Below are 14505 nucleotides of genomic sequence, written 5' to 3'. Positions count from 1 at the left end.
GCCAAAGAAACAGTCAATGATGGGGTTGGTGCTGCTGTTAAGAGACAGGATCATCTGGTCCTTCTGAGATAATCTAAGAGCAGATTGGAATCATTCGGAATCCAGCACAGCCAAAGGGCAGGCCGAAGAGAAGAAAGATCAGCCTTGTGTGTGGAAGGACCACGTGGAGCCCGGTCACCACATCTGCTGGGGGCTCAGAGGACCCCGACAGCAGGGCCAGGCTGGACCTGGAGAGAAGCACCAGTACAACAATCAGCCACGTGGCAGTGATGAAATCACACACCGGACACCAAACCTGGTCAGAACCCCAAAATAGGAAGCCCCAGCAGTTCCCCCCAGAACATTCAGCAGGGACGGGGCCCAGAGCAGGGCACACACGACAGCTGGCATGTGTCTCGGGCAGTGGCAGTGGTACCAGACGGGCCACGAGACCGAAAGGCAGTGCTTGGCGCTAATGGTCCTGAGGATGCTCAGGCCTGTGGCGACACCGTGGTGAAAAGGCTGAGGATAGAGATAAGGGAGAAGGGAAGGAGTAAAGGAGTCCCTCCAGGGAATGGATAATTTGGCAGCAGAGGAAGAGGAAGTTGGTCCCTGGCAGGTTGAGGATGGAGATGGAGGAGTTCCAGAGCCAGAGCAGAGCCCAGTTTCCTGCCAGCTCAACTGGGCAACGCTAAAGACCAGCCAGGCCAGGGTCAGGGTCTCCACGTAGAAAAGTAGTTAGTCAGTTCATTCATCTATCTATCCATCCATCATCTATCTATCTATCCATCCATCATCTATCATCTATGCATCTATCTATCCATCCATCCATCCATTTATGTATGTATCTATCCATCTATCCATCTCTCTCTCTCTAGATCTCCCTAACTATTTGAATAAATTTGATACACAACATTGTATAAGTTTAAGGTGTAAAATGTGTTACTTTGATAAATCTGTATACTGTAACATAATTGCCGATGTAGCTATATTTATCAATTGTATAATTATAATACAATATTTGGTCTATATTCATTATACTGTGCATCTCTGGCTTACTTACTACTCATTACAAGTTTGTACCTTTAAATACCATTACTCTTACCCTGCTGCCCAGCCCCATCCTCTCTGGTAACCACTGTTTTACGTTTTTTTTTTTTTTGCGGTACGCGGGCCTCTCACTGTTGCGGCCTCTCCCGTTGCGGAGCACAGGCTCCGGACGCGCAGGCTCAGAGGCCATGGCTCACGGGCCCAGCTGCTCCGCGGCATGTGGGATCTTCCCGGACCGGGGCACAAACCCGTGTCCCCTGCATCAGCAGGCGGACTCCCAACCACTGCGCCACCAGGGAAGCCCCGTTTTACTGTTTTTTACACGTTTAATTATTTTTAGATTCCACATATAAGTGCTATCGTTCAGTACTTGTCTTTCTCTGTCTTACTTAGCATAATGTTCTCAAGGTCCACCCATGCTGTCACAAATGGGAGGATATTTTCTTTTCTCACAGATGAATAATATTCTGTTGTGTATATATATCACATCTTTTTTATCCATTCATCCATTGATGGGCATTTGGGTTGTTTCTGTACCCTGGCTACTGTCAATAATGCTGTGATAAAAATGACAGTGCATGTGTTGCGTTGAATTCCTGTTTTCATTTCTTTTGGGTGTATAGTTAGAAGTGGAATTGCTGGATTATATGGTAAATAAATCCATTTTTAATTTTTTTGAGGAACCTCCATAGTGGGTGGACCTATCTGCATTCCCACCAGACAGGGACCCCTTCTCACCACATCCTCACCAGCACCTGTTGTCTCTTGTCTTTTTTGATTACCTCCTTTCGGACAGGTGTCAGGTGATAGTTCACTGTGGTTTTGACTTGCATCTCCCTGACGATGGGTGATGTTGAGCATCTTTTCACATGCCTGCTGGCCATCTCTGCATCTTCTTTGGAGAAATGTCTATTTAGTTCTTCTGCCCATTTGTCAATCGTTTTTTTGTTGTTGTTGTTGTTGTTATTGAATTGACTGAGTTCTTTATATATGTTGGACATTAACCTCTTATCAATATGTGCTTTGCAGAAATATTCTTTCATTTGGTAGGCTGTCTTTTCATTTTGTTACTTGTCTGTTTTGCTGTGCTGAAGCTTGTGGGTTTGATGTGGCCCTATTTGTTGATTTTTGTTGTTGTTTGTGCTTTTGGTGTTGGGCCTCCCAAATTACTGCCAAGACCAATAAGGACGAGCTTCTTCCCTATGTTTTCTTCTACAAGTTTTAGGGTATCAGGTCTTATGTTTAAGTCTTTGATCCATTTTGAGTTGATTTTTCTGAGTGGTGTGAGACAGGGATCTAATTTCATTGTTCTGTGTGTGTTTCTAGTTTTCCCAGCACCATTAGTTGAAGAGGCTATCCTTTCCCCATTGAGCATTCTTGGATCCCTTGTTTAAATATTAGTTGACCATATAGTTCTGGGATGTCTATTCTATTCCACTGGTAGATGTGCTTATTTTTGTACCAGTACCTGTTTTTATTACTATGGCTTTGTAGTATAGTTTGAAATCCAGGAGCACAATATCTCCAGTTTTGTTCTTTTTTGGCTATTCAAGATCTTTCATGGTTCTGCCCAAATTTTAGGATTGTTTCTTCTATTTCTGTGAAGAATGCCTTTGACATTTTGAGGGGGGCTGCATGGAATCTGTAGATGGCTTTGGGTAGTATGGCCATTTTTATCAATATTAATTCTTCTGATCCACGAACATGAGATGTCTTTCCATTTGTCTGTGTCTAAAGTTTCTTTCAGCAAAATTTTATAGTTTTCATTGTACTGATCTTTCACTTCCTTGGATAAATTCATTCCCAAGTATTTCATTGTTTTTGATGCTATTGTGAATGGGATGGTTTTCTTTATTTCTTTTTCAGATGCTTCATCATTAGTGTAAAGGAATGCAATTGATATCTGTATGTTGATTTTGTATCCTGCCACTTTACTGAAATCATTGATTAACTGCAACAATTTTTTGACTAATTCTCTGGGATTTTCTCTATACAGGATCACATCATCAGCACATAATAACAATTTTACTTCTTCCATTCTGATCTGGATGCCTTTTATTCCTTTGTGTTGCCTAACTGCTCTGGCTAGAACTTCTTGGACTATATTGAATAAGAGTGGTGAGAGTGGGCATCCTTGCCTTGTTCACGATTTTAGAGGAAACACTTTCAATTTCTCTCCAATGAGTATAATGTTAGCTGTGGGTCTGCTGTATATGGCCTTTATTAGTTGAGGTATGTTCCTTTTATACCTAGGAAATGACTTCTCCTTTAGCTTAGGGCTATCAAAATCCAGAAATCAGTATTTACTATTCCACACAGATTTAATACTGCAGAGTCTGCTAATTAGGAACTCATTGGTGAAGAGTCCCAGGTGCCTTTGGCAAAACTGCAAGGGACTCAGAATCTCTTCGTAGCGTTCTTCCCTCCCTGGATCATCTCTTTCATCTCCCTCCCAAAATCCTGTTTTAGAGAATGATCTAATGTAGTGAATTTATACCAGAGTGTAAAATCCAAGAACAAGTGTGCCTTCTTCCAGGATTTAAGTAATTTAAATTTTCTCTATACCTGGGGAATGAAAGGTTCAGTTGAGAACTGGGTTTGAACTCCAGTTCTGCTACCTACTTCTTATGTGACCTGTGTGCCATGTGACCTCCACGGGCCTCAGTTTTCTGATCTATGAAGTGTGCGTGGGAGGGTAAATGCTATCTCCATGGCAAAGTTGTATGGATTAAATTAATTCAACACATTTTTATTGTAGGCCTACTGGATCGCCAGGCATTGTTCTAGGTGCTGGGAATTCAGAAGTGACATAAACATAGACAAGTGCCTGTGCTCCTGGAGCTTACATGCTAACTAGAGAAAGGGAAGCATCACCAACTCATAAACAGAGAAACACAGGATGCCAGGAGGGAGAAATGCTATGGAGAAAAGTCACGTTTGCAGGTGGGGGAGGGGGAGTTCAGGAGCATAACGTGGTTGGGGGTTGTCGCATGAGACCTTCCCTGGAAGGTGACACTGAGCAGATACCTGCAGGGAGGAAGGGAGTGTGCCATGTGGATTTCTGGGGGAAGACAATGCAGGCAGAAGGAAGAGCAAATGTCAAGGCTCCACGGAAGGAGCCTGCTTAGAGTATTTGAACCAAGAGTGACAGCTGGCGGTTTCAGCGTGATGCTGTAAGGTCTTGCGTGCTTTTACTTTTAGGCCAAGAATGGACGTACTCTGATTCACACTCTAAATGGATCATTTGATGCAGGGGTATACACTGCAGGAGGGATAAGGCAGAAGCAGGGAGATCAGATAGGAGACTCCACAATAATCCAGGGGAGGGAAGCAGCTGATGGAGGCTGGGGCCAGAGTGTTACTGCTAGAAAGAGTATTACTAAATGGTTAGATCTGGGTTTATTCTGAACATTTATTTTGAGGTGGTGAGACGGGATCTGGCTAGGCTGTGAGAAGAGTCAAGATTTTAAGCTTTAGCAACTAGAGAAATGGAGTTCCCATACATTGAGGTGGGGAGCACTGGAGGACCTGGATTGGCAGGAGTCGGGTGGGTTGTGTCATCAACCGTTTGGTTTGGGACCTGACCGCTGGGTGTTCAGCTGGACATGTCAAATAGGCAAGCCAATCCGTGTGAAAGCACCTGATCCATGGCCAGGCTTTATATGAATGTATGAACGCAGGTTAAAAACAAGTAAATTCATGTCACTTCATGACAGCTGTGTGCTCTCTCTCCAAGACCAGAGTGAATGAGCAGGCAGCTGGGTTACACACGTAAACCACTGCTCTCTCTGAAAATGCTGGGGGACACTGTCAGCTTTCTTCTTTGAGTAGCAGAAGCAGCAACAACAACCAAAGCAAGTGAATAATAATAACCTAGTTAGAATAAAATTATGGAAATCCCTGATGAACTTTAGTTTCAGATCTCTTGGCTTTCAAATGCTGGGTATCGTTGCTTCTTGTATAACTAGTTAGCTACTTTATTCACAATTAGCCTCGACTTATCAATTTAAGAATGAAAATTTTGAAAATCTAACGGACCTAAATTATCTATTTCATTGTGTGAAAGCAATTAATACCTTTCCTATTAACTGACTTTTCATTAGTAAGCAAACCACAGTTAATTTCATAAAAAACAAAACCAAACCATAAAACATACAATACACTCTGAAATGATCTCTGAGTTAAGATTTATTTTAAAATATATTTGATGCAATTTATAATGGAGGAACGCGCTATATTAAAAAGCTTTTAGAGACTGCTAATACTAACGAGCTTTTTTCTCAAACAAATATGTATGCCTGTAGTTTTTCTGTTTATTTTTTTAAACATCCTAGGCACAAATTTTATCATTCCTTTTTGGAAAATACCCACTGGCAGATACTGTCCTGCCATTACCACGAGAACAATGCTTTCCAGTAACAGATATGAGCATCAATATAGTGCATCTCACTGGGGTGTAGGTGGCCCGAGATACTAAAAATAAACAACAAGCCCGTTTGATCCTTCTACCGACCCACTCTTAGATCTACGTAGAAGACCCACTTATTTATTTATTTTATAAAATATCCAGATCCACAGGGAGACAGAAAAAGCCAATTATGAATAGGCTATGTCTATGTATTTCTACCACAAAAACACAGCTCTGACCTGTTACCTAACAAGACCCCTTATCCTTAGGATGTATGTCATCAGAATCTCTAAGATACGAAATACCAGACACAGTATGTCACAATCTTTTCAAAGGGTTTTTAGCAGAAAAAAAAAATACTATAGGAATACAACATATTCCATTATTTTGCTTCCGAATTTTTCAAGTACACATGAAAATATTTACACATTAGACTACTTAAAAAGTGCTGGTTTTGAGCACAGGAGTAATTACCTATGATATGAGTGTGCAAATGTAATCCCCAATAAGATATAAAACAACTCCTACTTTACAAATAAATAGACATCTGAATTATAACATTAAAATGTATGTCTACACTGAAAAAGAAATACAGTATTAAAAGACTTTGGGACATACCAGTGATTTATTATGCTTTTCTTTCTTTTTTTGATCAAAAATATTTTAAATACTTGAGTATGGTTAAAGGCTCCACAGACAATGTTATGGGAGTATCATGCTTTTCTTTCTGGCCATATATATATTATTCCTGGATAAAGTTTCACTAAACAGATATTTTCTCAGAGAAATGACATCACTGGTGGTTAAGTATTCAACTAAAGACTTGGCATCAGAGACAACTACCAGTATCATACAAACAGACATGCCATGCATTTAGTAAAAGAGGCAATAAACATATTGATTAGATAAAAAAGTCAGTGGACTAAAAAATGTACTGAGATACAGCATTTGAAAGTACAACTAGTACTTGACTGATTTAAAACTAGTATACTAAGTGTAATGAACATTACATACTGCATGAAAAATGTGTTTTGCTTGCCTTGTTAGAAGTTAGGTGACTTCTGGAAGGAATTATTGGAATGGTTCCTCTGAAAGTGTGAAAAATTAGGTGCTGGAGTGTGGGATATTCAAAAAGTCCCTGTGGCAAGAAGAGGCATCCAAGCCACTCCACTGCCCTTTAAGTGACAGGTTTGAGCACGATAGTAGTTAAAAGTTCTTAGTAAGGATTCCCAGTCTGAGAGTTTGGGAAAAGGGATCTCATGGATTCAATGGCACAACAGACTCATTTTATGGTAGATATTTGATAACGATTAGATGGCCAGTCAGGTTGATTTGTGAACCTCTGCTCTCATCAACGATTCTCTCTGACACCTACAGCTACCCTGGTTCATTCTTCAGAGCACTGGAAAATGCTGCATGAATCAAAGTGTGTGCCTAAGATTACTGAAAGAAGAGCAAAGGATGAAGCCAATGAAGAAATAAACAAAACTTAATCACACATATGGACTATTTAGAGTAACAGGAGACTAGAAAGGATGGGCGTGGTACTTCCAAATTATTAGTAAGTCTTCGTTTTAGTGAACCGCTTTCAAGACACTCGCAAACTTTCCCCTTTGGAGTAACACCTCTGTTTACAAGATGCGATTTCCAAAACTGATAAATTAGGTGGTGATAATGTGCTTTGAAAACTTCCCACGGGTTTCTAATAAATGTGCATTTAAATGATAATTTGATTACCAAAGTTTGATTTTTCTTTGTCCTAATAGATTGTCTAATCAAATTTATCCACTCGAGGGATTTGGGTTTTCTTCTGGCAGTATTCTTGACAGGTTCTAATTCAGCTTGTTTCTTTGAACACTCCCAGGAAAGGGAAGCCTGGTCTCAGAGGCAAAGCTATTCAAACGCAGACTGTCCCTCGATGGGTCAGATTTTCCTCACGTGGAATCGAAATCTGCTTCCCTGTAACTGACACCCTTCTGCTTCTATTTTTGTCCCATCCAGCCATCCAGGAGCAAGTCTAACCCCACACAGTTTCTGAAACATCAGAGAACAGCTATCACGTTCCTCCTAGGTCCTATTTTTCCTAGTAAACATCTCCAGGGTAACTATGTATAATTCAGCAGAAAGTACATGGTCCCTGGAGGCCAAGTTCAGTAGATTCCTGGCTGTATGTTATTAGAAAAACCTCTCCAAACCTCATCTAAGTCCGCTTCTCTGTGAAAGGGAACATCCCAGCCTTACTAGGGTGTTTTGGAGGAGAGATGGTTCACACAGCGGACGCCCACTCCAGTGAAGAAACTCAAGAATGCTAATAGCTCTTTCCCTCCCCAGCTTATTCCTGTTTGTCCTTCTGAAAATGAAGAGCTCAGAAGGGAATGAGGCACCCCTGATACCAGCCGATGGGTTCAAAGTTCCAGAGATTGTGCTCCTAAAAATATCTCCTTAGGGCTTCAAGAACTTCAAGTTCCCACAGAATTGTACTCAGTCAGAAGGCCACACATTTTATTTATATGAAAATAAAGCAAGTCTCTCTTTCCTATCTTGTATCATGATTTCTTTCTGAATTTTCAATGAAATACTATACCTTGAGCCGTTTACATTCCATCTTGTTAGTTTTGGCCGATCCTTCGAGTCCATCAAGGAGGCCTTTTCAGAAACGGAATTATTTTATCTAACCTATTAATCCATTTTCCCTCCTGGGTTTGTTTAATCTACACAGTTCTGTCATGCAGAAGCTGGAGAAGCCCACGCATTTTGTGAGATGTATGTTTCATAGAACAGACCATACCAGGCTTATAAGCAGCTCAACTGCCTGATCTGAGTTTTCCCTCCTCACCACCTGTGCTTCCGTTACTGATGGGGCTGCAGAGAAAGGTCCTCACGTCACTGGCAGTGTGCAACAGGTAAAACCAGATGACTTATGGGCTGGTCCAAAGTAGAAGGGAAGATGTAAGGTTCCCACCCAGTAAAAGGAGAAAATAAAGTTTAGTTATACTGGGGCTTCATCACTAAAAACCAACCAAATACAGCCCTGGGTGGTCCCAGTGCCACCAGCTCTGTCATCTTGGATAAAATGTACTGTGTAATGTAGTAAGGAACACAGGCTTTGGAGCCAGACTTCCTGGGTTCAATCCTGATATCATTTGGATTATGCTGGGTAGTTACTTAGTTTCTCTGTGCATGGGTTTCCTATTTGGTAAAATGATAGTTATTACTTTTTGCTTTGATACCAAAACAAGATCCAAACCTCAATGGAAAGGAAGGAAGAAAGGAAGAGAGAGGAAAATAAAAGAGGGGAGGTAGGAGCCAGGGAGGGGGATCACAGGAAGGTGAAGGTCTAGTCTGAGTCTTGCTTTTTAAATTGTTCACTCCAACCGACAACTCAAATAGGTTTTACTTCCCTCTACGTTGAGAAGTTAAGCCAGATGAAATAAGAATTCTGCTTGGTGGCCAACAGACAGAGTCAATGTCCTCTGGGTCTTTTCCTTTCCAAAGCGGAGAATGACTGCTATATTTAGAACAGATAACCAACAAGGACCGACTTTATACAGGGAACTCTGCTCAATATTCTCTAATAACCTAAATGGGAAAAGAATTTGAAGAAGAATAGATACATGCATATGTATAATTGAATCACTTTGCTGTACACCTGAAACTAACACAACATTGTTAATCAAAGATGCTCCAATATAAATTAAAAATTAAAAAAAAGAATGAATTTAAAGTCATCATTGACTGACTTACAGGCAGTAGAAAGTTATGTGAAGAATTCTTAAAGGATATAATCTTGTCTTAAGTAGGTGAAAATTCACCCATGTTCTAATGACACTGCTCTTATACTTTCTCCAGTCATTTATGTATGGCTTTTCATTAATCCATTGTTTTTATTAATGGACTATTATAAATTCTTCTTTATTGCATTTTCCTGACATGATTTCTCAGTCTCTGTGGGTCACACTCTCCACTCTAGCGCATGTGGAATTCACATGGGCAGCTGAGCCCTGGAGGCATCAAACTCAAAGCTCGCAGCTGGCGCCTGAAGCCTGGCCGTGGTGGGCTCCCTCACCCCCAGGTCAGGTCTCGTTCTCCTGGCTCTAGGGCTGGCACCAGCCCACCCTCTGCCCCTACTTCCACCCATAACATGCTGTCTGATGTTACACTCAAACATGTACCACAGAAAGGCAACATGAGGAAGGATGAAAAAAAGCAACGAAGTATGCGTAAAGGGCTGGGATGAGGGAATAAACAATTTTTCACATTCTGTTTCCATTTACATACAATCAGCCCTGGGAAGTTGCCTATGCTAAGAGAACAGACATGCATTCCTAGGTATGTACACTGAAGAATATGTGTATATAAATATATATATATATATATATATATATATATTTATACACACACACACACACACACATATATATATATGCAACAATACATATTGCTAAAAATGGATGAATACTTCATACTGACCTTGGGGGGTTTAAACGGATAGTCTGGTGAAAAGGTAATGTCAAGAAAGAACACCCCTCCTTCATAGACAGATCCTGGGGGTCCCAATATAGTTGACCTCCATTCATAAATGTTGTCTCCTTTGGGTCCAGCACTGAAATAAGACATACAAATGAAATGTGCTTAGAGATTATATAAAGCTTGGAATTTAAAAAATATCTATTTACGGTAACAATAAATTGAGCCATTCCATAAAAACACACCGAAGTTAACAGATTAACTCTACATAAGGAGTCCCTTGTCAACATCATCAGTATTCTATAAATGGAATATGTTGGTATTACGAAATAAAACAGAACCAAGAAGATTCTGTTTTGCCATTCATAACCCTAAACTTATGAAACTAAAGATTCCAAGGACTGTAGACCAGAGGTAGGAGCACAAATGTTTGATAAAGCATAAAATTATTTCTGAGATCCTGAGAAGGGTGATATAGATGTATCAAAAAGATAAATTTTCAGGGCTTCCCTGGTGGTGCAGTGGTTGAGAGTCCGCCTGCCGATGCAGGGGACACGGGTTCGTGCCCAGGTCTGGGAAGATCCCACGTGCCGCGGAGCGGCTGGGCCCGTGAGCCATGGCTGCTGAGCCTGCGCATCCGGAGCCTGTGCTCTGCAACGGGAGAGGCCACAACAGTGAGAGGCCCGCGTATCGAAAAAAAAAAAATTTTTTTTCAAAGCTACAAGGGACACTAGAGAAAAAAAATACTCCAATCCTTTGTTAACTAAGAACACAAAAGAGGTTCATGGAGATCAGTAAATGTTCATCATTCACAAGACTCAGTTCGAGTATCATTTCCATCCGAATCTTCCTTTCTCTCTCCACCCAAAGATTCCTGGCCAACACCCACACCCTCCAACTAGTGTGGTCTGTAGAAGATAAGATGCATCCTTTTGTTTTATACCTGTGTTGTGTAACTGTTTGCTTTCTCCATCCCTCCCTGGAAGTTCTTTGAGGAACACATTTTGCCTTGTCCTCAGTGCCTAGTAAGTAAACGTTTATTGGATGATGATGCTGGGTTAAACAGTGAAGCAAGGGAAGCCCCATGGCTACTAGCAGCAAACATACGTCCCCCAGTTGCAGAGAAACTCACTGAGGAAAATAAGGCCCACACAAGTCAACTTAACTGTGTTAATTCTTTAAGGGTAACAGAAGGCAAAGTGAGATTATAGTTTAGCTCCAGTGTTCCTCTTGCCCCATCGAGCTAATATGTACATCTAACAACCAGAAATTCCCCTTATACCCTGTAGCAAAGTGGGAAACCCTGTTAAAGTGCTTGGGAAGATTTTATTGCCAACAAAGATTTGTCTTCTTTCTTATTTTGAAATTAGTTCATATCTACAAAAAATTCATTGTTGAGCAGTATATCAAAAAAGCATGGATCTTATCTATGACAAAGGAGGAAAAATATACAATAGGGAAAAGACAGCCTCTTCAATAAATGATGCTGGGAAAACTGGACAGCTATATTCAAAAGAATCAAACTGGACTACTTTCTTACACCATATACATGATTAAACTCACAGTGGATTAAAGACTTAACTGTAAGATCTAAAACCATAAAAATCCTAGAAGAAAACAAAGGCAGTACACTCTTTGACATCTAAGATTGACATCTTAGCAATATTTTTTTGTATAAGTCTCCTCAGGCTAGGGAAACAAAAGCAAAAATGAACAAATGGGAGTACATCAAACTAAAAAGCCTTTGCACAGTGAAGGAAACTATCATCAAAATGAAAAGGCAGCCTACTGAATGGGAGAAGATATTTGTAAATGATACATTCAATAAGGGGTTAATATCCAAGGTATACAAAGAACCCATACAACTCAACATCAAAAAACATACAACCTATTAAAAAATGGGCAGAGGACCTGAATAGATATTTTTCCAAAGAAGACATACAGATAGCTAACAAGCACATGAAAAGATGCCCAACATCACTAATCATGAAATGCAAATCAAAACCACAATGAGATATCACCTCACACCTGTCAGAATGGCTATCATCGAAAAGACAACAATTAACAAGTGTTGATGAGGATGTGAACAAAAGGGGAACCCTTGTGTACTGTTGGTGAGAATGTAAATTGGTATAGCCACTATGGAAAACAGTATGGAGATTCCTCAGAAGAGTAAAAATAGAACTACCATACAATCCAGTAATTCCGCTTCTGGGTATTTATCCGAAGAAATTAAAACAGTAATTTGAAAAGTAACTGAAAAGATATATGCATCCCAGTGTTCACTGCAGCATTAGTTACACTAGCCAAGATACAAAAAGCAACCTAAGTACCATCGATAGATGAATGGATGAAGAAGATGTGGTACATATATATACACAAAATGGAATATTACTGAGCCATAAAAAGTATGAAATCTTGCCATTTGGGACAAAATGGATGGACCTTGAGTGTATTATGCTAAGTGAAATAAGTCAGACAGAGAAAAACAAAAACCACATCATTTCACTTACATGTGGAATCTAAAAAACAAAACAAAAGAATACATGTAAGAAAACAGAACAGACTCACAGATACAGAGAACAAACAGGTGGTTGCCAGAGGGGAGGAGAGGTTGGTGGATGAGAGAAACAGGTGATGGAGATCAAGAGGTACAAACTTGCAGTTACAAAATAAATGAGTTACAGGTATGAAGTATACAGTCAATAATTATGGAACATTTTTGTATGGTGACACCAAAAAAACCCCCAAAATCCAAAGAAGCATGCATCTTAACCAAGTTCGGATTATTCTGGGAATGCAAGGATAGTTTAATAATAGAAAATTATTATTGTAATTTACCTTATAATACATTAAAGTAGAAGAAAATGATAATCTCTATAGGTGCAGAAAAAGCACTCCATAGGTGCTTTTTTTTATTAAAAATGATAGCTATTTAAGATAAAAACTCCTACCAAAATTAGAATAGTAAGAAACATCTTTAACCTGATAAAAGGCATATACCAAAAACCTCATAGCAACTATATATTCAATGGTAAAATATTAAAGCACACCCTTTAAAAACTGAGGAACATGACAAGGATGCCCACTATATCCATTTCTAATCATTACTGTACTAGAGCTCATGTTCATCAAGGTATGAAAGACATAGGAAAAAAACCAAAAGATGTATGGATCGGGATGGAAGAAATAAAGTTGTTGGCATTTGCAGTATTTATGTATACAGAAAAAACCTCCCCAAATCGATACACAATTTATTAAATTTAGTAAAAGTTTAGCAAAGTAGCTGGATGTAAGATCAATAGGCAAAATCAACTGCATTCAACACATCAGCAAAATTAGAAAATGTATTTTAAGCTATCTTTTATAATAGTATTAAAAATATAAGAAACTTATGAATAAATTTCATAAAAAATATGTAAGATTTTTATGGAGAAAATTATAAAACATACTGAAATACACTCAAGAAAATTAAATATCAATAGATGAAGACACCAAGTTTATAGGTAGGAAGACCCAGGATCCTGGGTATGTCAATTTCTCCCTGATCCAATGCAATTCTAATCCACAGTCCAACAGTTTTTTAAAAAACAAAACTTGACACGTTGATTCTAGAATGCGTTTGGGAGCTCCAAGAAGCTCCTGAAACTTTTCTACACACATATGAAAATCTGATATATGTCAGAACTGATGGGGCTAAGAAAACAGTTCTGTCTTTGGACAAGAGAGAAATTTGACTTCTACCTCAATAAATATGTAAAACTCTGTTGCAGATGGATTAAACACTTAAGTGCAAAAATCAAAAGTTTTGGAGTTTGACTAAAGAGAGTGACAAGGCAAGCCATAAACAGAGAAAAGATATTTGGATCATATAAAACTGACAAAATTCTAGTGTCCATAATATACAAATTCCTATCAATCAATAAGGAAAAGACTAACGATCCATTAGAAAGGAAAAAAGAGGAAACACAAATGGCCATCATCGTATGAAAATGCTCAATCTCATTAAAATAAGAGAAAGGAAACTTAAAATTACAATTTAGTATTATTTCACAAAATATATAGGCAAAAATAAATGCCTGACAAAACCTAGTGTTGATGAAGATGTGGAAAAACAAGAACTATCCATTGTTGATGAGCATGCCAATCACTCTGAATGAGGACGTGGACTTCCCTAGTTCAGCTGAATATAGACAGTTCTATATTACAACACAGGAATTGCATTCCTAGGTACATACCCCAGAAAAACTTTTACACATGCACCGGAAGACATGTACAAGAATGTTCATGGATGCACTATTTGTAATAGCAAAATTAGAAACAACACAGATGTTCACTGACAGAAAAATGGATCCATTCACCCAAAGGAATACTACACAGCAGTGAAAATATATAGACTAACATTGATAAATCTTAGAAATAGCATATTGGATAAAAAAGCAAGTCTAAAAGGAATATATACGGTATGACACTATTTCTACAAAGTTTAAAGGTAAATAGGAAAATAAATTATGGAGGGACATACACAAAAAGTTCCAGAGAGGAGTCTCCTGGGTAGAACCAGAGGGTGGAGAAGTAGCACACAGGAGCTTCAATGGTTC

General features: G+C 39.2%; 1 protein-coding gene across 2 annotated transcripts in view; it reads right to left on the bottom strand.

The window, feature by feature from the left end:
• LOC308618136 (ubiquitin-conjugating enzyme E2 E2) overlaps window positions 1-14505 on the bottom strand; it is a 349746-nt gene that overhangs the window by 71136 nt on the left and 264105 nt on the right. For both annotated transcript variants that reach the window (XR_014015969.1, XM_081235585.1), the window contains one exon: window positions 9908-10040. Coding sequence is in view for 1 of the 2 variants with exons in the window: in XM_081235585.1 (XP_081091711.1) it covers window positions 9908-10040 (133 nt within the window). In the remaining variant the exon portion in view is untranslated. The remainder of the gene's footprint in view (window positions 1-9907; window positions 10041-14505) is intronic.

This window comes from Mesoplodon bidens, assembly GCF_964165515.1.
Source record: "Mesoplodon bidens genome assembly, chromosome: 5".
In the NCBI taxonomy this organism is placed as follows: domain Eukaryota; kingdom Metazoa; phylum Chordata; class Mammalia; order Artiodactyla; family Ziphiidae; genus Mesoplodon; species Mesoplodon bidens.
Note: the sequence above shows the minus strand (reverse complement) of the source record. Positions and strands in the feature narration are given on the sequence as shown.